Genomic DNA, 21,674 nt, shown 5'->3' with positions numbered 1-21,674 from the left:
CCACCTCTGAAGCAGTTCTATCTCCTCTGTGCTGTGAGACCATTGCCTGCTCTGTTGTCCCTTGAAGGGCAGCAGCCATGACCAGGCCTTGGTATAAGGTGGTCTAATTTCTGCATAAAGGCAAGTGTAGCTTGATAAATCTTAGTCCTCTAAGGGCTCTTACTGCTCTACAAGCAGCATTTGCATTTTCATAAACTAATTGTTTGACAAAAGGAACACCTGTTTGTGAATCTTGCCAGCTGCCTTTAACAAGCAATCCACAAATTATTGAAAAGGCTCAGTAGGGCCTTGTTTTATATTAGATAGACTACCACTTAAATCCCCTTTCGTAGGTAACTGAGTCCAGGCACAGCGCACAGCCACTGCAATTTGAGCATATATTCTAATGACAGGCAGGCCAATCTGATTGGCATTACCCTCATATGGGCCTTCTCCCAGGAGCCTATTAAGATCCCAACTAGCATTTCCATCTTGTGTGTTCATCATGGCAGTGCATTTGCTGGCTTCTCACCACTCAGAACTCCATAATAGATAGTCCTCACTGGACAAAGTGGCTTTACATATGATTTTCCAATCTAATGGGGTTAAATTTGCTTCTACCACTGTGTTTAACAGTGTTTGAGTAAAAGGAGCAGTGGGTCCATAGTGTGCAACTGTTGCTTTCAAGTTCCTTGATTACTTTAAATTCCAATTGTTGATACTGTCTAACTCTATTGCCCTGTTAATCAACTACTTCAACCACAGGAAAGGCTAGGACTTTGGAAGTATCCTGTCTTCTTTACGGGCCTGAACTAGTGCCAATTACAGCAGGGAGTGGCAAACAAGAGCCTCATTTCCTTCTTTTCTTACCTTGGATAGACTTTTCCACTCCTGCAATTCTTTAGTTAATTTTTGTAATTGGATTTCTAACTCTAATTTGCAAACCTGCATTTCATCTTTGGCAAAGTCTTTTTGCCCTGCTGGGACTACGGGGAAAGCCATAGGGGGCAGCGCAGAAGGAGCATAAGAAGGCCAATTTTCATTATGATATTTAGCTGCTGCTTCTTCCAGATTGGCTTCCTCCTCTGGATCTAATTCATCATCAGTTAATTTCAAATCCTCTAATGCTGCCCCTAGATGTTTATAGGGCCCATCCTTGACTGAATTAGCTTTGGAAGGAGCTTTCTCAGACAAACGCTCCTCCTTGCATTCAAGTATCTGTTCATGTGCTGTCACCAAAGCCCGAGAAATTTTCCTATCTTTATTATCATCAATGACATCTTTTACCAGTGCCCAAAGACAGAAGGTAGTAGGATCAGCCAGTGCATTTTTTAGCACTTCTCCCATTCTTTCCCAAGTAGCCTGTATCCAAAGTCCCCTCATATGGAAACCAAGGACAGTATAAATCCACCTGGGCTAAAAATTTTTCTAAGGAGTGTCGTTTAAACCCCACTCCTCTCATTTATAACCCTTTCAGGGTGCGCGTAAAAGCCTGCTTGCTGTTGCCCTGTCCCCTTGCACTGCTAAACCCTCGAGGATGAGTGACAACGGGTACTCGAGGGTGCAACACTTACTTTCACTTTGTACGTGACGTGCTTACAGTGTTCCTCAGAGGGTCCCCCGTCTTCAAGTCCCACGTTGGGTGCCACCTGTAGTCAACCCGAGACTACTAGTCAATGTAGGTACATTGAATGGGACTTTGGGAATTAAAGGACAAGGACGAGAGAAGAATGGAGTCAAGATAAAGTTCTGATCAAGGCTCAACTTTATTGCAAAGCAGAAGGCATATAAAGGCAAAAACCATAAGCCCGACCCCCAGACGTGACTGATGACGTGAATCACCTCATGCCAGCAGCCGATGTTATAGGTTTCCATTTCTCCACACAGGTCTCTCTTAGCAGGCCAAAAGTGGAACTCCCAACTCGGGAAAGGAAATTCCACCAAGTGCTGTGATAGCAAAAACAGCTGATGCGGCAACTCCTGCTTTGCAGGTCAGGGCAGAACCTCCACAACCATGTACTGCTGGCTTCTGTGTGCATGCTCTACTGCCTTACCAGGAACAGGACAGTTCCTTGGTTACATCGTGCTAGACCACACAGTGCTAACAGTTTCCCAATACCGACATTCTTCCTGTACAATATATTGAAACTCTGTGACCTTCTCTTGCAGGGCACCCAACCTGACAAGCCACTTACAGAAACATCCTGGGTCTGGAGGCTGCCAGTACCCAAAGAGATCTATGCATTTATTTGATTTTCCTTCCATTCCTTTCAATGACCTCATGACACTTTTCAGAGTTCTATTGCAGGGTATTTGATCACACTGAACCCCAAGATTGTGTTACTTATGGGTGGAAAAACCTGTTTCTAGTTTTGGTGTGGCTCAGTCCTAGCACACACCTTCAATCCCAGCACTTGTAGAAGGAAGTGCCTGTGCTTGAAGTAATGCCTAATTAAGTGGCAAAGTGACACATCAGAGAAAGAGTATACAGAATAGGACATGCACAACTCCAACGAGAAGAAAGAGGAAAGGGAAGCTACTTAAGAGAGCAGTGCAGAGAGAATGAGAGAGGAGGCAGTTTTGCTGATGAGTTTAATAGACAGGTTGAAGCAAGAACAAGCTAGACACCAGTGAAGACAGAACAAGCCAGAGAATGAGAAGGACCCAGAAGATCAGAACAGATTGCCAGGGTTAGTTGGAGGCCAAGCAGAGCAGTTCAGGAGAATCTGAGGGAGGGAGGGAGGGAAGGAGGGAGGAGGATGGGGGAGAGAGAGAGAGAGAGAGAGAGAGAGAGAGAGAGAGAGAGAGAGAGAGAGATTGAATCAGTCAGCTTGGAGAGGAGTTTAAGCCAGGACAGCTGAGTTGACCAGGCAGCCAGAGATCAGAAAGAACAAGGAAGGGGTGAGCTTATTCACCAGTAAATCCCAGAGGCTGAGAACATTCTAGGCCCTAAGTTAGGTTGTACATAGGCTAGAAGCTTCCAGGACTAGGCCTAGGTTAGCAGACAGAGGCAGTAAGCCTCAGAGATGACACTTTCATCTGTTGAAGCCTGTCCCCCTAGCATAGCTGTAGCCATTTTGTTCCGTGCCTGCTGTCAGTCACTTCATATTGTTGCTGTAATATTCCTACAGTCATTGACGCAGAAAAATGACTTGACTCAGAGCAGGGTCGTGCTGACCACATACATTATGTTTGGTATGTTCTGAGGTTTGTTAATCTTAAGAAATTCCACAACCATGATCTTCATGTAGGACTCACCAAATTAAAGGTCAATATGGATTGTTCTGTCTAAAATGGCTTATGTCAGGGGCAACCACCAGGCAATACTCGAGTACCTGCTTATGAGCTCATTGCGTTTTTTGCAGTTTTAGCCTTTACAAGCTGGCCCTGGGAAATGTCCAGGACACAGCTTTAAGCTGTCGCCCTGGTCGATCAGTCTTGGACCATCCCTGTTTAACTGAGATCAGTGTCCGTGCAGTCTGTGGGACGACTCCTGGACCCCACACACCAGGAGAATAAAAGTTACATTCACACAGTTCAGTACTTCACTGAACTTCATTTCCAACCTTAAAAGTTCCTTTTGATGCTATTGAAAATGAAACTGCACTTCAGTGGCCAGTCCTAACATTTTCTGGGGTTTCCATTATTTTTCTATATATATAATCGTATCACCTGAATAAGAGATAATTTTACATTTCCCTTCCCAGTATGGAGACTTTATTGTATTTTCTAATTTTTCACTTTTTTTTTCAGACAGGAACCCACGGTGTAGCCCTGGTTATCTGTAACTCACTGTGTATATAAAGGTGGCTTCCAACTCACAGAGATCTGCTTGCCTCGGCCTCCTGACAATGTGTCCGGCTTGCATTGCAATTTTTTTTTTACATCAAAAAAAAAAAAAAAAACAGATTTAGAGCCTGGAAGCATCTTTAATTCCAGCACTCAGGAGGCAGAGGCAGGCGAAGTCAATCTAGTAACAAAGTGAGTTCCAGGTCAGGCAGGGCTACACAGAGAAACTCTTGTCTCGGGGGGAAAAAAAGGACTTGGGTACTGGAGAGCTGTTAAGAGCATTTGCTGATCTTGCAGAGGACCCAGATTCTGTTTCCCACACCCATGTGACAGCTCTCAACTATCTATATAACTGTAGTTCCAATGCCTTCTTCTCTGGGGACACCAGGCGCATGCCTGGTACACAGACATACATGGAAGGAAAACACTCAAACATGAAATAAAGTAAAATAAGAAAAAATAGATTTAGTAGATGGGTGAGAGGCTGCCTGAGGACATTAGAAGGAATGAAGCCCAAATGCCAAGGAGGCACAGGGAGTTTTTGGGAGTTATCTGACTAAGGCGATGGTTCCCCATATTTATGATAAATCATGCTCTTAGAGATCTGCAAGATTGCAGGCCTGGGAGGTCAAGAGAGGATCTTGATCTTACAGACCTCTTGTATTCGTTTTCTTCTCACTGACAAAATTCCAACAGGAGCAGCTTAAAGGAGGAAGGATTTACTTTGGCTTAAGGTCTCACAGGTCCATCTTCAGTGACAAAGAAGGCTCCACACGGAGAGGTTCTACCCATGACAGTAGCGGCCCGTGTCAGTAACCCTTTGTTTCTTATGGATCAGAAAGTAGAGTGCTCAGGACAGCACCAGAAGCAGACGGAATCCTCAAAGCCTGCCCACAGCCCACTCACTTCTGCTAGCCACACACACCACGTGTCCCGAATGTTCCAGAACCTGCCCAGATATCACGGATGGCTGGAGACCAAGCCTCCAGAATCATGAGCCTATGGGGGATGCCTCACACTAAACTCAATCCATAACACCTCTTTTAAAAACAGAAGGATCATCTGTTCTTGAGATACTTGTGTGGGACTCTATTCCTAAAGAAAGGAGAGAGCGAGCGAGACAGAGAGAGACAGAGAGAGACAGAGAGTCAGGGAGAGAGACAGAGAGAGACAGAGAAAGAGAACAAACAAGCTGTCTTGTAGCCCAGCAGACTGGCCTTGAACCCCCCAATCTCCCAAGTGCTAGAAAAATTGGTGTGATCCACCACACCTGAGTTCCCAGTCTTGACTGACTGACAAAAGCGTGTTTGGAACGCACGGTGTCTGAGAAGAACAGCCTGAGGAAGTACTCAACAAGTCCATTTGCTCTGCCATCTTCATCGGAAAAGTGGTCCTGCAAATGTCATCTCGTCGTCCTCCACAATCATCTGTTATTAAGATGACTAAGGAAGGCTGGGGTTGTGGCTCAGTCCAGGGAGCCTTTGCCTAGCATGCACCGAGCTCCAACTCTTATTCCCAGCACTACAAAAACTGACTGTTGGTATATGGCTGTAACCCCAGCACTTGGGAGAGGGAAGCAGGTAGATCGGAAGTTCAAAGCCATCTTCAGCCACATAGCTACTTCCAGGGCACCGGGGGGATGGGGGCATGTGAGCTACTGTCTCTCAAAAATTAAAAAAAAGGGGGGGGGCATGTGGTTGGGGGAGGGAACTGGAGAGATGGCTCAGGGGTTAAGAGCACTGGCTGCTCTTCCTGAGCTCCTGAGTTCAATTCCCAGCAACCACATAACAGCTCACAACTGTCTGTAACTTCAGTTCCAGGGGATCTGACACTCACACATAGACATACATGCAGACAAAATAAATAATAAAATAAAATAAATCTTTTTTTTTAAAGAAACCAATAAAGCCAATGACAATAAAATACACATGAATGTCTTTTGGAAAGAAAGGAGAAAGGAAAAGAAACCCATGGTGGGTAGCATAAATGGCTCCTCCAACGACATCTATATCCTAACCAGGAACCCGGGACTATGTGACCTTAAATGGCAGGAAGAGAATCAAGGTAGCAGATGGGAGTACATTGCTAGTCAGCTGGCCTTAAAATAGATGTGTGAATTATCCAGGAAGGACCAAGATAACCCAGGGGGTGGGGTCCATGGAAATGGAAGAGAAGGGGCTAGAAAGAACGCTCAACAGTAAAGGGTGCTTACTACCATGCTGACCAATCCTCAGAACACACAAGGTTCAAGGAAAACTGCCTTCCGAGGGACTTCCACACACATGCTGTCACATGCAAGCGTGCACACACACACACACACACACACACACACACACACACACACACACACTACATGTTTGAAATAATTTAAGTTAAAAGGGAAGAGAAAAGCAAACAATGGAGAAAGTGTGCCCTGAGTACCCAAGACAGACGGAATGATGCAATGTCGATGGTTTTGAAGATGAGGAAGTGGCTGCCGGCCAAGGCGTGTGGGCAGCGTGCAGAAGCTGGTGGCTCAGCTAGAGCTGCCAGGAAGAACACAGCCTTCAGTGTGCCAACGCGCTGACTCTTAGTCCGGTGAGGCCCATTTCAGGTTCTGGCTGCCAGAACTGTAAAATAATGAATTTGTGCTGCTTTCAGTCACTATGTTTGTGGTAGTTTATAGCAACAATGACAGGAACAAACAGAGCCGGTCAGGTTAGGTAAAAGAATGTTTGTTTCATGTATTTAACAAAATACTAAAAACTCTCCAAGGGCACAAAGTAATATGTTGCCTGCCTATGGGTGTAAATAACAGGTACTTCAGAAAGATGGGAAGACGTAGTACCCAGACTGGGACAAAGATGAGAGATTTTTGAGTCCAAAGTGACTACGAGTGTTGAAATCACTCTTCAAACTGCTCTCTTTTTGGCTGAGACTCAGATGACGGTCTGATTCGTTACTTCCCTCCTACTCAAAAAAGAAAAAAAGAAAAAAGAAAGGGAAAGGAAAGGAAATGGAAGAGTCCCCTTCCCCCGGCACCCCTCCCAAACACACACCTGAGATTTCTGGACATTTCCTATGGTCGCAAATGTGCACAGCATTGACGAATCTCAGCCAAGGCGATAAACTTCAACCGGCCACAAGAGTGTGCCTGTGAGGAGCCCGCAGATTTTTTTTTCCCCTGCCAAACCAGAATTAGCCGGTATAGGAATATACCAACGCGGAGACCTGAAATTGCACGGATTGGAAGGAAGCTCTGGGTAGGCTCGGATCCTTCCAAACGCACCCTTTTTAAAGGCTCCGGGACGGAAGCATCGAGCCTTAGGCTCCAGAAGGTTCACCTGGCCAGACAGTGAACACAGGGCGAGTCCGGGAGCCCCCACAACGAGCGCAGGCGAAGAACCGAGCCCCGGGCACTGTATCTGCAGGATGCTGGTCGACATTGTCACCAATCCCCATGCCCAGCGAACCCGGGTTCTCCGAGCGGACCTGCAAGTTCACAGGTCGAGACTGGGAGCCGAGTGAGACCGTAGCCTCTCGGGCTGCGTGCAGTGAGTACTCTGGGCTGTGTTGATTGGCGGCCGGAGGCTACCGCAGGGTTGGAGCATCTCCGAGCCAGCGAATACTGGTAGATACCGGTCGATACTGGCGGTCGCGGCTCTTCCTGAGACCCTTGCGAGCTGAGAGCCGGGGATAGGGTATGAGAAGAGAGGGGCCTGGGCAGGGCGGCGGTGCTCCCTTGTCCCCCCGAACTGCAGGCGGGGATGCGCGCGGTCCAGGGTGGCGCGCGCCCCCAGGGCAACAGAGCGCGCGTCGCCCCGTCGCCCGGCCTCGCGCTCGGGTGCTTTCCAGGCCCCCAGTTCATGACTTGAATCAGGCAGTGATGGGGCTACAGTTAGTGACCTCCGTGGTTGCGGATGTCTGTGTCGGGGTCCCCTGTTGGAGATGGAGGATTGGAGAGTGCGGCATCACTCACGGCTGGACCAGGGCAATGAATGCTGAGCCCCCGGGAGCCGCTCCAGCATCTCCAGAGAGGAAAGGGGGACAGTGAGGACCCAGCACAGCCATTAAAGGGCAGAGGCTGCCACAGCTTGACAAGGTTTTATGAGCTCAACTCTGCTTACCAATTAAGCCCTTTCTTCCTGCAGAAAAGTTGGTTCAGGCTTAGGTTCATTAGCAAGGATGACTGGGGATGCTCATAAGGGATTAAAAAGACTCCCTTTCGCCTTGTCAGTGGAGAGAGGGGAAGGGGTGGGGGTGGGGGGGCAATGTGAAGAAGAAATTGAAACTGACCATGCTCTTCATATTGGGACTTCACAGGGCACCCATTAAGCAGCTGGCTCACTTTCAGGGCTTCGTGGATGTACCTCGGGTTGTAGGGTACCTGCCTAGGATGCATGAAGTTCTGGGTTCAATTCCCCCAGCACTGCCTAAATCCAGCACTGTAATACAATACCCTTTTCTCGCAGTGGGGGTTGGAGGATGAGTTCGTGAATTCAAGGTCATCCTCCAAGTCTGAGGCCATCATAGGCTAAGTGAGAACTTGTCAGACACAGACAGATGTCTCAGTTGTCTTATCTGTAAAGTGGGGTAATTTAGGACCTTAATACCAACAGGCCAAGACCATCATGGCAAAAGCCACTAAGCACAGCCCTAACCCATTGGCCTTATCTTCTTCTCCCCACCCGACCCCCTAACACATTATGAGGCCAGCTGGAACTCACTGTCCAGTCACTTGCTACCCTCTTCAGCTCTGCAGCCTCATGGCCTCGAGCGCGCCCTCTACCGGCCTGAAATTCCCTGAGTTCAGCTGAAGAACTCACCTAGCTCTTTGGGAAGAGATTGCAATTTTAGTTTTAACTTGCACGCACCACCCCAACCTCCTTCTTGCTTTTCATTATAATTAGTTTATTGGGTGCGACATAGTGACAGTCCAATTAAAGATAAATAAATTGCTTGTAAAAATTCATTCCATGGCGGAACTGTAAAAAAAAATGTTAATTATATTTTAATCTATAATACACTCCAGAAAAAACTGACATTTCCATTTTCTGTTACATAGTTACGTACTTACATTTTGACATGTAGCCACCCTTCTCTTATTTGTGACTTTTATTTTTTTTATTTACTTTAAAATTTTTTAAAAAGCTTTCACAGTTTTTAAGTTTGTGTGTGTGTGTGTGTGTGTGTGTGTGTGTATCTGCTTGTCCATGTGTGCACCATGCTCCTCTGAGGCCAGAAGGTCTCATCAGGTCCTGTAGAACTACAGATAGTTGTGAGCTGCTCTATCTGGGTGTCGGGAAGTAAATACCAGCCCTCTGTACAAGGCACAAGTGCTCTCCAGCCTCCTTAAGAAAAAATTATGTATTTTATATGTATGAGTGTTTTGCCCACATGAATGTTTGCACACTGCACATGCAGTGTCAGAGGGACCAGAAAAGGGCATCAGGATAGATATCAAGTCACTTCCATCCCCTTTTTATCATTCCCAAGACAACTAACCCACTCTGGGGACAATGGCCTTAATCCATTCCTGAAGTTAGAGCCCTTGTGACATACACTTCTAGTGGGTCCATCTGTTACTATGGTTACAGTGGCAGTTGGGTTTCAATGTGACCTGTGGAGGAAACAGTCAAGTCATATCATATCAGACTTGCTCTTCTGTAGACTTCTGCTTTAGAGACCATGGTAGACAGTGAATTGTGAAACCAAGGAATGATTGCTTTTAGAAAGATAGAAGGATAAAATGCAAATACTTGTTTTTCTTTCTGTTTGTTTGGGGGTTTGTTTCTCTCTCTCTCTCTCTTTCTCTTTCTCTCTCTCTCTCTCTCAGTGTGTGTGTGTGTGTGTGTGTGTGTGTGTGTGTGTGTGTGTGTGTTTCTTGAAAAGAGACCTCTTGAGACCCAGGCTGTCTTCAAACCTGCCATATAGCTGAGGCTGGCCTCGAACTCCTGATCCTTCTGCCTCCACTTCTCACATGCTAGTGTTAGCAGCACACATAGCCCTGCCTGGACCAATACTCACTGTGTACCCCAGGCGGGTCTCAAATTCCCAGCAATCCTCCTGTCTCAGCCTACCATTTTCTGTAATTACACGCACGCTCCTCCATACCTCTCCATTTACTCTTTAGGGAAAAGTCGGATGAGCCCTTGAGGGCCTTAGTAAGCTATGAACCCCACCTGCATTGCGGCATCTGCATGCAGTACCATCGTCTGCATTCGCACTTGGCCTCTTGCATACAGGTGTCCATTACACGCTTGCATACACGTGTCCATTACACGCTAATACATTTATTTATGATCAGATAAACTGGAAATGCCCAGAGTAGGCAGATGGCAACCACATCTTTTAATCCATAAAATAAATAATTCAGTAAGGATATAAAGTTCTTAGCTGCTAAATATTAGTGCTTAATATTTCAAGCACTTTTCTGTGGAGTCTAAACTCATTTTATGTTGTGTATGTTTGTGTCCATGTGTGTAGTGTGCGCACTTTTGGTCATGGAGATCATAAATCAGTGTCCAGTGTTTTCCTTAATTGCTCTCTACCTTTTTCACTTGTTATGCTTTTAGGGTTTTTTTATTAGTATTAAAAACAAGATTTATCCTGTACGTATGTGGGTGGGCCTAAATGCCTACGTGTGCTGTGTGCAGGAGGTACCTGCAGAAGCCAGAGGAAGGACCTGGAGTTACAGGCGGTTGTGAGCCTCGTGATGTGGGTGTTAGGAACTGAACCTGAGTCCTCTGGAAGAACGGCCGTGCTCTTACCACTGAGCCATCTGTCCAGACCCTGGCTTTCCTTCATATATTTAATTTTTGTGGCGTTGGCGGTGGGACCCAGGGCTTCACTCACACTAGGTCAGTGCACTTCCACTGAGCTGCATCCCTTCTTCTGTTCTGAAATAAATAAAAGCAAATTTCAGTTTCAAAGATCATAGTCAAAGTAAGTGAAACACTTTTTGTGTGAATCAACTGAAAATGCCACTCTCCAAACCAGCCTCTCACCTCCCTCACCTGCCCTCACTTCCCCACCGCTCCACCCTGCTCTCTTTTTCATTGTTGTTTGTTTTGTTTTTTGAGACAGGGTTCCTCTGTAGCCTTGGCTGTTGAGGAACTCACTTTGTAGCTCAGGCTGGCTTTGAACTCACGAAGATCCTCCTGTGTCTGCCTCCTGGGTGCTGAGATTAAAGGCACAAGCCACCACATCTGGAGTTCCACTCACTATTTTAAACAGAAATAAAATCTCCACACAGACATGTAGGGTGATAGATGATGTGTAGTCACTCTGGTTCTTTGTCTCAGCCACAAACAGACTGATAGATACTCTTCACCTCAAGAGTTTATGGGCTATAGTCACAGGTCACTCAGGGTGAGATCCCACAGCCCAAACTCTTAAGAGCTTACGCCTGGGGGCTGGAGAGATGGCTCAGTGGGTCCGGAGGTCCTGAGTTCAATTTCCAACAACCACATGGTAGCTCACATCCATCTGTATTGGGATCCAATGCCCTCTTCTGGTGTGTCTGAAGACAGCTACAGTGTACTCATATAAATATAATAATAAATAAATCTTTAAGAAAGAAAGGAAGAAAGAGAAAAAGAAAGAAAGAAAGAAAGAAAGAAAGAAAGAAAGAAAGAAAGGAAGGAAGGAAGAGCTTACTCCCCAAGTAACATGGGAGTCAGGGCCACTTGTATGTGAAGTCGAGCTAGAGGGTCTCTGAAGTAACTGCCGGATAAGTTTATGGTAAAGGTTGGGGGCACAATAAGGGGGCTGGGGAGATGGTTTACTCAATAAAGCCATTCCTACAAGCCTAGGATCTGAGTTCAATCCCTAGCCCATATGAAGAGCCAGGCATGGCAACATGTGCCTGTCACCCGGCATTAGCTCACTAGCTAGCTTCCTGTTCGATGAGAGGCTGCCTCAAAGTGCAAGGCAGAAATAGAGGAGTAGCCTGCTGTGAACTCCGAATGCTCACACACCCACAGGTGTACACTATACACACTCCATGCACCCGCAACAGCGAAACATGACAGCACATGTTTGTGATCCCAACTCTCAGGGAGACAGAGACCGGTGGACCCGTGGGGATCACTGGCCACTTAGTACAGCTGAATTTGTGGGTTCCAGGCCAGGGAGACATCTTAAAATCCAAGATGGCCACCTCCAGCCATCTTGTATGCATTCTCTGTATGCATTCACAAATTCACAAACATATGCACTAACACCTAGACATGTATACAACTGAATACACGCATGTTTTCATGCATGTCTGAACACACACACACACACACACACACACACGAGTAACCAAAACAGGCAAATTTGAAACACGCACGCCTATAACATGAAAACCCAGAGTCGCTTGGAACTCAGGCCAGGGAAAGTTATTAAGGTTTTTGCCTAGAAATTTTGGCAATCAGTTCCAATAAATTAAATCAAATTATTTATAGTCATTTGGTGTCATTTTAGTTTCTCTCTGTCCATGTCCAATCTGTCTATAATATACTCCACCTATACAGGCTCTGGGGTAGCAGGCACCCCTGATGTGTCCTAGCTTCTAGCCTGCTATGGTACCACTTGACTTAAGGAACGACCCAGCAGCCATTTCTATGGGTAGACAGCAATCGCTTCTGTTATCCTGCACATTTAGACCCCTTTACACTCTCCACACTCTCCATTCTTTTTTTTTTTTCTTTTTCTTTTTTTCGGAGCTGGGGACCGAACCCAGGGCCTTGCGTTTGCTAGGCAAGTGCTCTACCACTGAGCTAAATCCCCAACCCCGAGACTGGTCTGTCTTAACCCATCACATCCAGGATGTGTGTTCTCCCTCTGTCCATCTCCTTCTTCCTCCTTTCTTCCCTGTCTCTCCCTACCCTCTCCCCCCATTTCTTTAAGTTTATAAAACCCAGGCTGGAGAGATGGCTCAGCAGCTAAGAGCACTGACTGCTCTTCAAGAGGTCCTGAGTTCGGTAGAGCGCTTGCCTAGCAAGCGCAAGGCCCTGGGTTCGGTCCCCAACTCCGAAAAAAAAAGAAAAAAGAAAAAAGAAAAAAAAAAAGAGGTCCTGAGTTCAAGTCCCAACAACCACATGGTGGCTCAAAACCATCCGTTATGGGATCCGATGCCCTCTTCTGGTGTGTCTGAAGATAGCTACAGTGTACTTATATAAATATAATAAACAAATCCTTTTCTAATACCTGTGAGGTGATTATGAAGACGGGGCTTTAAAGTGATAAGCATGTATCCACAAGTATCAAACACTAATCTACCCTAACTTGAGCATCATTTGACCCTGAAGCGACTTTGATCTGAGATAGAACTGTCCGGGCAGGGTAGGGGGAAGCTGTTTTTTGTTTCCATGTGTGATAAATTATTTACTGTGTCTATTTCAGAAAACCTTAGAAAATGTATACAAGTCATGAAGATATCGGGTATGACCTTGAGGATGACCGAAAAGCTAAGAATAAGAAGACCCTGAAGCCCCACCCGGATATCGATGGTGGGTGGGCCTGGATGATGGTCCTCTCTTCCTTTTTTGTTCACATCCTCATCATGGGCTCACAGATGGCCCTAGGAGTCCTCAACGTGGAGTGGCTTGAAGAATTCCACCAGAGCCGTGGCCTGACCGCTTGGGTCAGCTCCCTAAGCATGGGCATCACCTTGATCGTGGGTACGTTTGCTGGCACCTGTTCTAAGACTGGGTGGTTACAAAATGGCGAGTCCCTGTTGTGAGCAAGGCATCCATTCTTGTAACCTTAGGAATTGGGTATCAACTTTTAAAATTGATATTCAGAACACGAAATTTACCATTTAGCCATTTGTGTGTGTTTGTGTATGTGTGTTTCATGGCACTTGTGTGTGTGTGTGTGTGTGTATGTGTCATAGCACTTGTGTGCATATGTGTGTCATGGCATTTGTATGTATGTGTGTGAGTGAGAGACTGTGTTTGTGTGTGTCATGTCACGTGTGTGTGTAATGGCACTTACATGTGAGTGTGTGTGTATGAGTGTGTGTGTGTTTCATGTCACTTGTGTGTGTGTGTGTGTGTGTGTGTGTGTGTGTAGCTTGTTCCATTTTGGGTCACTTGTTCGCCCAACTATGGCATGGTGGCGTGAGTGTGAATATATAAGAATTAAAATGTGAGGCTGGAGATATGGCTCTGTGGTTAGGAGCATTTTATTCTTTAATGTATGTAGAGAGATATCTTCAAACTTATGATATCTCAGTTTCAGTTACTTCCAGAATTCTCTGAGATGCCCATACCAATGGCCTTACTTTATATGTTATTTATATAGTATACATATTTAATATATGGCATGTGCTATGTAAATATATTTAGTATGTAGTAAGTCTGTTATAAGAAGTTAACTGAATTGCTGTCTCTAATGTCAGAACTTATTAAGTCTTTATATTCGTGTTTTGAACTATGCACTTCTAGACAAGGGGCTGAAGAAGTGGCCCGTGGTTGAGAACATGTGCTGCTCCTGCAGGGAATCTAGATTCAGTTCCCAGCACCCATCTACGGTGGCTCACAACTGCCTTAACTCTAGCTCCTGCAATAGCTGACACTTCTGGCCTTCACAGGCCCCTGCGCTCACATGCACACATCCATTCACAAACACACATACCTAAAAACACATTAATGATGCTGGAGTGATGCCAGCGGTTAAGAACACCAGCTGCTCTTACAGAGAACCTGGGTTCAATTCCCAGCACCCACAGGTACCTCATAATCGAAAACTCAAGTTCTGGGGTATCGGATGCCCTCTGCTGAACTCCGCAGGCAACGGGCATGCACACAGTGCGTATACATACATGCGGGCAAAACACTCATACCCGTAAAATAAATGCACTTTTAAAACAAATAAAATAAATGTTGCCAGCCCAGCTGTAATCTGAGCACTTGGGAGGCAGAGGCAGGTGGATCTTTGTGAGTTCCAGGCCAGCCTGGTCTGCATAGCAAGCTCCAAGCCAGCTGGGGCTACATAGTGAATAAATAAATGTGAAAAGTAAATACACCCAAAGCAGACAAGACTGGGCTGTAGCTGAATGGTAAGGCACTTGCCCGGGACAATGCTTCATCTTGACTGTCAGATTGACAGCTTTGGACTCAAACCTCTGTGGGAGTTTCTGAGGGAGTTTCTGGGTTAATTTGACTGAGGAGGTTAAGACCCACCATAAACTTGAGCAGCACCAGTTCTGGGACTGGAGGAAGCTGGCTGAGCCCCAGTATTGTTTCTCTCTACTTCCTGATGACAGACACAATGTGACCAGGCACTGTAATAGGAACATGTGACCCTGATAAGCTAAGCCTTCTAACCCGAGCCCAGACAACCCTTGCCTTAAATTGTTTTTATCAGGGTTTGTCACATCGGGACAAAAGTAACTAATGTGCCAGGAGTGTGGGAGGCACCAGCTCCTTCTCCGGCCCTGAGAGCTCACAGGGCTAAGCAGAGAAAGGTTTAAGAGCTCAGTTATTTCACTTGTTACTGCGTGTGGATGTATCATGAGTAGACATCTGAGTATGTGTATGAGCATGGGTCCCAGCCTGTGTATAAAGGTCAGAGGACAGCTTTCAGGAGGTGGCTTTCTCCTTCCACTGTAACTGTATGAATTGACCTCAGGTCATCGAGCTTGTACTGCAAGCTCTTTTTCTTCCCCACTGAACTATCTCTCCAGCCCTAAGTTAATGATTAAGTTGAAAAGGCCCACCCAAGTGCAACACTCAATAACTATATAAAGTGATGACAACCATCTTTGATCTCTCTACACAGTGTCAAAATGCACACCCTAGGGGCTGGGATGCAATTCATCTGTAGTGTGCCTACCTAGTGTGCATGGAGCCCTGGGGTCCAACCCCTAGCCCCTAATAAACCAAGCTTGGTGACACAAGCCTATAGTCCCAACATTGGGGAGGCAGGGGCAGGAGGATCACAACTGCAAGGTCATCCTTGGTTACATGGGGAAAACCACTAGGCTGCAGTTCTTTTGGTCTCAGAGGAAGACTGGAAGAGAATGCAGGGCCTAAGTGTGTTGAAGACAGCAAGTCCTTTTAAGTGTCGCTCGCATTGGGTACTCTGTGAAAGACTATAGGAACAGTTGTGAGAATCCTTTTTGAGTGTTTCCTTTAGAACAGGAGTCAAAACCTATCTGTGAGTGTCTGTGAGATGGTTCAGTGGGCACCTGCTACCAAGCACGACAAGCGAGTTCCATCCCCAAACCCATGTGGTAGGAGAGGATTGACTCCCATCAGTCATTCTCCAACCTCCACTCTGTGTCACATTCACCCACAGGGACGTGCCCACACTGCATAAGCAAATGTAGTAAGTGAAACTCAACCTCATCTGCATATAGCAGCCAGAGGGCCAGGAAGAAGACAAGAGGCAAGGGTAGAAGTTGCTACCAGCCTGAGAGGGTGTGAGCAAGCCACAGAGCCAGCCGTCACATGGCCCCAGTCGGTTGGGGATAGGACGGGAAACTAGTCAGTGTTGCTACTGGTTTTGTGTGTGTGACTTTTCTCCCTCCTCCTCCTCTTCTTCCTCCTCCTTCTCCTCCTCTTCTTCTTCCTCCCTCTCCTCCTCTTCTTCCTCCTCCCCCTTTCCTCCCCCTCCCTCTCTGTCTTCTTCTCCCTCTCCCTCTCCTTCCTCCTCCTCTTCTTCCTCCCTCTCCTCTACCCCCCCTTCTCCTTCCTGGCTATCCTGGAACTCACTCTGTAAACCAGGTTAGCCTCGAACTCAGCCTCTGTCTCCTGAGTGCTGGCATTAAAAGCATGCGCCACCACTGCCGGGCTAACTTCTCTTAATTTCAAGCGTTTGCTTACTGCACACACTTTCAAACTTAGTGTAAGGCTGAGGAAATGAGAAAAGCCTGGCTCCTGTTAGTCTGCTAGCCAAGGGCTTCTGTTATAGGCAGAATGAACCTGACTGCTTGTTGCCAGTCTAGAACTGTGTGTTCTCTGACGAGATCATGTACATCTGAAAGGTTTGTATACTTTAAGATTGTTGGGGACACAAAGGTCCTTGTGCCCTCAGATTCTAGGAAAACCGGACGGTAATCACTCAGGGACGTCTCCTCAGTAGAGGAAATAAAATATCTGCTTTCCCTCCAGAAAGCTGGGAGTCGATGCCAATAACCTGGTGAGCTGTTGTTATCTGTAGATAACAAACCACCCAGAATGATTATCCCGACTCTCCCTCCCTAGACCTCTATCTTTGGCTCCCAGTCCACAGAGCCATCCCTAGGGGAGATGTCACATGTACTCTATGGCCTGCTGACCTCCGTGCTGTCTCTGTTAGAGCTCACAGCACATCCTGCGTCTTTTAGCTATAGAAGCCACCTTCATGGTCACAGGTACTTTGGAAAGGAGTTTCTATATGTTACCTCAAGCTTCATTGTGCACCCAGAATTGGAGTGATTGTCACCTAGAAACCTCTGTCTAAATTCTATTGTGTTTAAATATGTCTACGATCAGACTCCCCGAAGTTTGATCCAGGTCGATGAAGTCATTCCAAACCGAATTTGCATCCTCACCTCCTTTCAGATTGTTGCTTGTCTTCACACCTGCAGGGACACCCCCCCATAAGACGTTTTGGGTTTGCTTTCTTTATTAAAAATGATCTCATGTAATTTTATTGAGGGGTGCATTGTGCAGGTCAACAACCCATAGGAGTTTGTTCTGTTTCTACCATGTGGGTCTCGGGCTTGAACTCAGGTTGACAGGTTTGGCTACAAGCCCCTTTCCTGCTTAGCCATCTCGGTAGCCCCGGGTTTGGGCTCCTTTAAGCGTCCCTGGTGATGCTTTGTTCTTTATGTGTGAGGCTCTGAGACAATGAGGAGCCTCTTGTCAGTGCCTTTTCCCCTGTTCTGTGGCAGGACCTTTCATCGGCTTGTTCATTAACACCTGTGGGTGCCGCCAGACAGCAATCATTGGAGGGCTGGTGAACTCCCTCGGCTGGGTGCTGAGCGCCTATGCAGCTAATGTGCAGTCTCTCTTTATTACCTTCGGAGTGGCAGCAGGTAAGCCTGGTTTAGATTTTTTTTTATTTCGGTGTTTTGTGCATTTAGATGATGAATTTAACTGTGGAGAAAAATAGAGCCGTTAAGACATCCGGTGGATGGCCTAGAGAGAGCACAGCAGTTATGAGCACTTGGTGGTGTAGGAGACCTAGGTTTCATTTCCAGCATTCACGAGACAGCTCACATCCATGTGTAACTCCAGTTCCAGGGGATCTGGGTACCGTCTTCTAACCTTTATGGATAACACACACACACACACACACACACACACACACACACACACACACACACGGTTTATGGTTTACATGCATGCATTGAAGACAAAACATACCAATAAAATATACAAATGTAAAAAACATTTTTAAAGACATTATATTTTTTAAAAGACATTTCATTTTTGTCTTGGAGGTGTGTGTGTGTGTGTGTGTGTGTGTGTGTGTGTTGTGCCTGCCATCCTATCATTCTCTGCCTTATTCTTTGACACAGAGCCTCCCTGGAGCTGGAGCTAGGCAGGCAGCCGGGAGGCCCCAGAGACCTTCTTGTCTGTGACCCCTCCCCTACTGCACTGTTCCAGGCACACAAAGCCTCATCAGGCTTTTTATTTGGATGTTGTGGATTCAAACTCGGATCCCCATGTTTCTGCACAGCAAGCATCCTTACCCATTATCTCTCGGACCCAAGAAACACTTTCATGGATGTTAAATGTCCTTTAAGGGTGGGAAACTTGCTGGCACCTGTAGTTGGCTTTCCAAATAGAACCAAATTCAAACTTGAATGCCAAGTTTGAATACTCCTAAGTGCTAGGGTAGACCTTTCTCCATTAAAGAATGGGAAAGCAGGATAAGGACACAGACCTCAGAGAGTAAAGAAAGCTGCAGGGAGCGATCGGTGTTCTCTCGTTAGTAAGAGTAGGGCTGGGCGTGACAGGGAATTGCCTTTGCTCTTGAGCACCGGTCAGATGGATAAATTAGCACAAGCCACAGGCTCATCCTGATTCTCAGAAGCCAGTCTAGCACACAGGCAGGAGACGGATTAAAACCGAACACCATGCAGAGTGGTTTGCGTTCTGCAAAAATTATTCCTGGCCATAATTTCCTTTACCCACAGCTTGTGGGGTTCACACGGTGAGCAGCGAATTCCTTGAACACCTGTGCTCTGGCCTGGCTGATCCCACCTGACTCTGGAAACACAACTCTGATCCTCCTCAAAAATGAATTGTTGAGCCGGAGTTGAAAGCTGTGTTGAACAGGAAAGCCAGAGGTAGCGGCAGCGCATGTATTCACAGCATTTTCAAGTAAGAGCAGGGGCATTACTGAAAGTTCGAAGTCAGTTCAGCCAACATAGAGAATTTCAGGCCAGTCAGGCCATATAATGAGACTCTCAAAAATAAAAAACAAAAAACAAACAAACAAACAAAAAAATCTCAGTGCTCAAAAGACAAGCAGAAGGATTTCTATTAGTTCAAAGCCAGCATCTCTACAGAATAGCTCCAGTCCAGCCAGGAATAGGCAGTAAGACCCCATGTCAACAAACAAAATCACAAAATCAAATGTCCAGATGCATAACTGTAATCTAAGCCCTCAGGAGGTGGGGGCAGGGAGATCCATAATGCAGGACTACCCGCAGCTATGTACGTAGTGAGTTCAAGACCAGCCTGGCCTACACACAGCCCTCTCTCAAGAAACAAAGCAATGAAAGTTATTTTGGTTGAGATTTGGAGGTTCATGGCACATCTGTAATTATAACACTTGGGTTCTTGAGGCGAGAGGATACAAAGGTTAAAACTAGCATGGACTATGTGTCAAGACTTTGTCTCCCCTGGGTGATGGTGCTGCACCTTTAATACCAGCACTTGGAAGGCAGAGTCAGGTGGATCTCTGTGAGTTCGAGACCAGCTTGGTCTACAGAGCAAGTTTCCAGGACAGCCAGGGCTACACAGAGAAAGCCTGTCATGCAAGAAAAGAAAATGTTACTGAAGATTTGTGTCTACTTACTTCCGTATTTCAGTTATGACATGGGTTTTCATGTCCCCCCAGGCTGGCCTTGAATTGACTTGTGTAGCAGAGAGGGACCTTGAACTTTTGATTCTCCTGCCTCCACTCCTGAGTTTTGGGATTGCAGCAGTGTGCCACTAGTCCTGGTTTGTTGAGTGCTTCATTCATGCTAGGCAAGCACACTGAGCTGCATTCATTGTCCTCTTTTTTGTGATCACAATATCTGTGTGACATTAGGCACATCAGCTCATCTCCTTATACCTCAGTTTCCTTCTGTGCAAACTGGGGACTGTGGTGATTTGAAGATGTTTGGCCCATGGGAGGTGGCACTGTTAGGAGGTGTGACCTTATTGAAGGAGGTGTGGCCTTGTTAGAGGTGTGTGTCACTGTGGAGGTGGGACTCATATATGAGTCATATATGTGCTCAAGTCTGGCCAGTATGATCCAGAGCCTCCTAGCTGCCTACAGAAGACAGTCTCCTGCTGCCTTCAGATCAAGATGTAGAACTCTCAACACCATGTCTGCCTACAGGCTGCCATGCTTCCGCTGTGATGGTAATGGACCAACCCTCTTGAAACTGTAAGCTAGCCTCAACTAAATCTTTTAGAAGAGTTGTCTTGGTCATGGTGTCTCTTCACAGCAATAAAACCCTAACTAAGATGAGGACAAACAAGCATACCAGAGTAACACATTGAAAAAACAGAAGAAGGGCTGGAGAGATGGCTCAGCAGTTAAGAGCACTGGTTGCTCTTCCAGAGGTCCTGAGTTCAAATCCCAGCAACCATCTATAAGGGGAAAATCTGATGCCCTCTTCTGGTCTGCAGATGTATAGGCAGCAGAGCACTCATACATTAAATAAATAACATTTAAAAAAAAGAAAAAAAGAAAAGACAGAAGAAATTTGCATAAAGCACTTAGCACGATGGTTACACACTAATGTGCTTGGTAAATGTTAGCTGACTCACAAACATAGTAGCATATGGTTAGTGTAAATATGGTATTATAAACTCAAGTGTATCACTTAAGACAAGAGGAATGAACACTGAAACCTGGTGTCAGATGCTGGCAGATGGCTCACAGGTAAAGGTACTTACCTATAGCAAGTACAAACCTGTACAGCCAGAGTGAATCTCAGAAACCCACGTCCTAGAACAGTGGTTCTCAACCTTCCTAGTGCCACAACCCTTTAGTACAAGTCCCCATGTGATGCCTAACCATCAAATTGTTTTCATTGCTACTTCATAACTATAATTTTACTACTGTTATGAATCATAGTGTAAATACTTGATATGAAGGATATCTGATATGTGACCCCTATGAAAGGATCATTCTACCCCAAAGGGGTTGCAATCCACAAATTGAGAACCACTGTCTTCTGACCTCCATGTGTATGCCATAACATGTGCTGCGAGCAGACACACACACGCGGACACACACGTACACACACACACACACACACACACACATCATATACACACAATAAAAGATAGTAATAATTATTATTATTATAGCAATAAACTTTTAAAGGATGTCAGAAAAAAATTTTTTGTTTTTCAATTCAGGGTTTCTTTGTGTAGCCCTGGCTGTCCTGGAAACTTGCTCTGTAGACCAGGCTGGCCTTGAACTCACAGAGATCCTGTTTCTGCCTCTCCAATACTGGGATTAAAAGTGAGTGTCTCCACCACCTGGCTAGGACAGAATTTCAAGACTATCTTTAATTAAAATTCCAGACAAGCCTGGGCTACAAGAGACCCTGATTAGAATTACGATTAAAATAGGTAAACTTAATTTGCTCCATTATTAAAATCCAGAGTATAAGAGTTCTACAGAGCAAGTCACATTGTTGAATGTCTGCAACAATTAAATTGCAAGAGCCACTGGGGTCGAGGGACTGAAAACTTAAACTAGGCATCAACCAA

The 21,674-nt window shown here is 45.9% G+C and overlaps 1 protein-coding gene and 2 long non-coding RNA genes across 5 annotated transcripts in view; 1 reads left to right on the top strand and 2 right to left on the bottom strand.

Moving 5' to 3' along the window:
* Positions 1–1,723: 1,723 nt before the first annotated feature.
* Positions 1,724–6,944, bottom strand: LOC120094727 (uncharacterized). Of its 2 annotated transcripts, none has more exons than XR_005489252.2 (2): positions 6,807–6,941; positions 1,724–6,377 (listed from the first exon to the last, which is right to left on the bottom strand). It is a non-coding gene; the product is annotated as an uncharacterized LOC120094727 (long non-coding RNA). The 2 variants fall into 2 exon arrangements; XR_005489253.1 differs by lacking the exon at positions 1,724–6,377 and adding an exon at positions 6,467–6,717 and having other exon boundaries at positions 6,807–6,944.
* Slc16a14 (solute carrier family 16, member 14) overlaps positions 6,940–21,674 on the top strand; it is a 27,253-nt gene continuing 12,518 nt past the window's right edge. The window contains exons 1-3 of one of the 2 annotated variants that reach the window (NM_001108229.2): positions 6,940–7,301; positions 13,138–13,415; positions 17,618–17,761. In NM_001108229.2, coding sequence (NP_001101699.2) covers positions 13,151–13,415; positions 17,618–17,761 — 409 coding nt within the window. In that variant the 5' untranslated portion in view covers positions 6,940–7,301; positions 13,138–13,150. The other variant, XM_006245389.5, reaches the window with a different exon arrangement.
* LOC102550706 (uncharacterized) overlaps positions 17,344–21,674 on the bottom strand; it is a 7,248-nt gene continuing 2,917 nt past the window's right edge. The window contains exon 2 of the long non-coding RNA XR_357174.4: positions 17,344–17,822. This is a non-coding gene — a long non-coding RNA (uncharacterized LOC102550706). The remainder of the gene's footprint in view (positions 17,823–21,674) is intronic.

Source organism: Rattus norvegicus, chromosome 9, assembly GCF_036323735.1.
Source record: "Rattus norvegicus strain BN/NHsdMcwi chromosome 9, GRCr8, whole genome shotgun sequence".
In the NCBI taxonomy this organism is placed as follows: Eukaryota; Metazoa; Chordata; class Mammalia; order Rodentia; family Muridae; genus Rattus; species Rattus norvegicus.
This window is presented reverse-complemented; position numbering and strand designations above follow the sequence as displayed.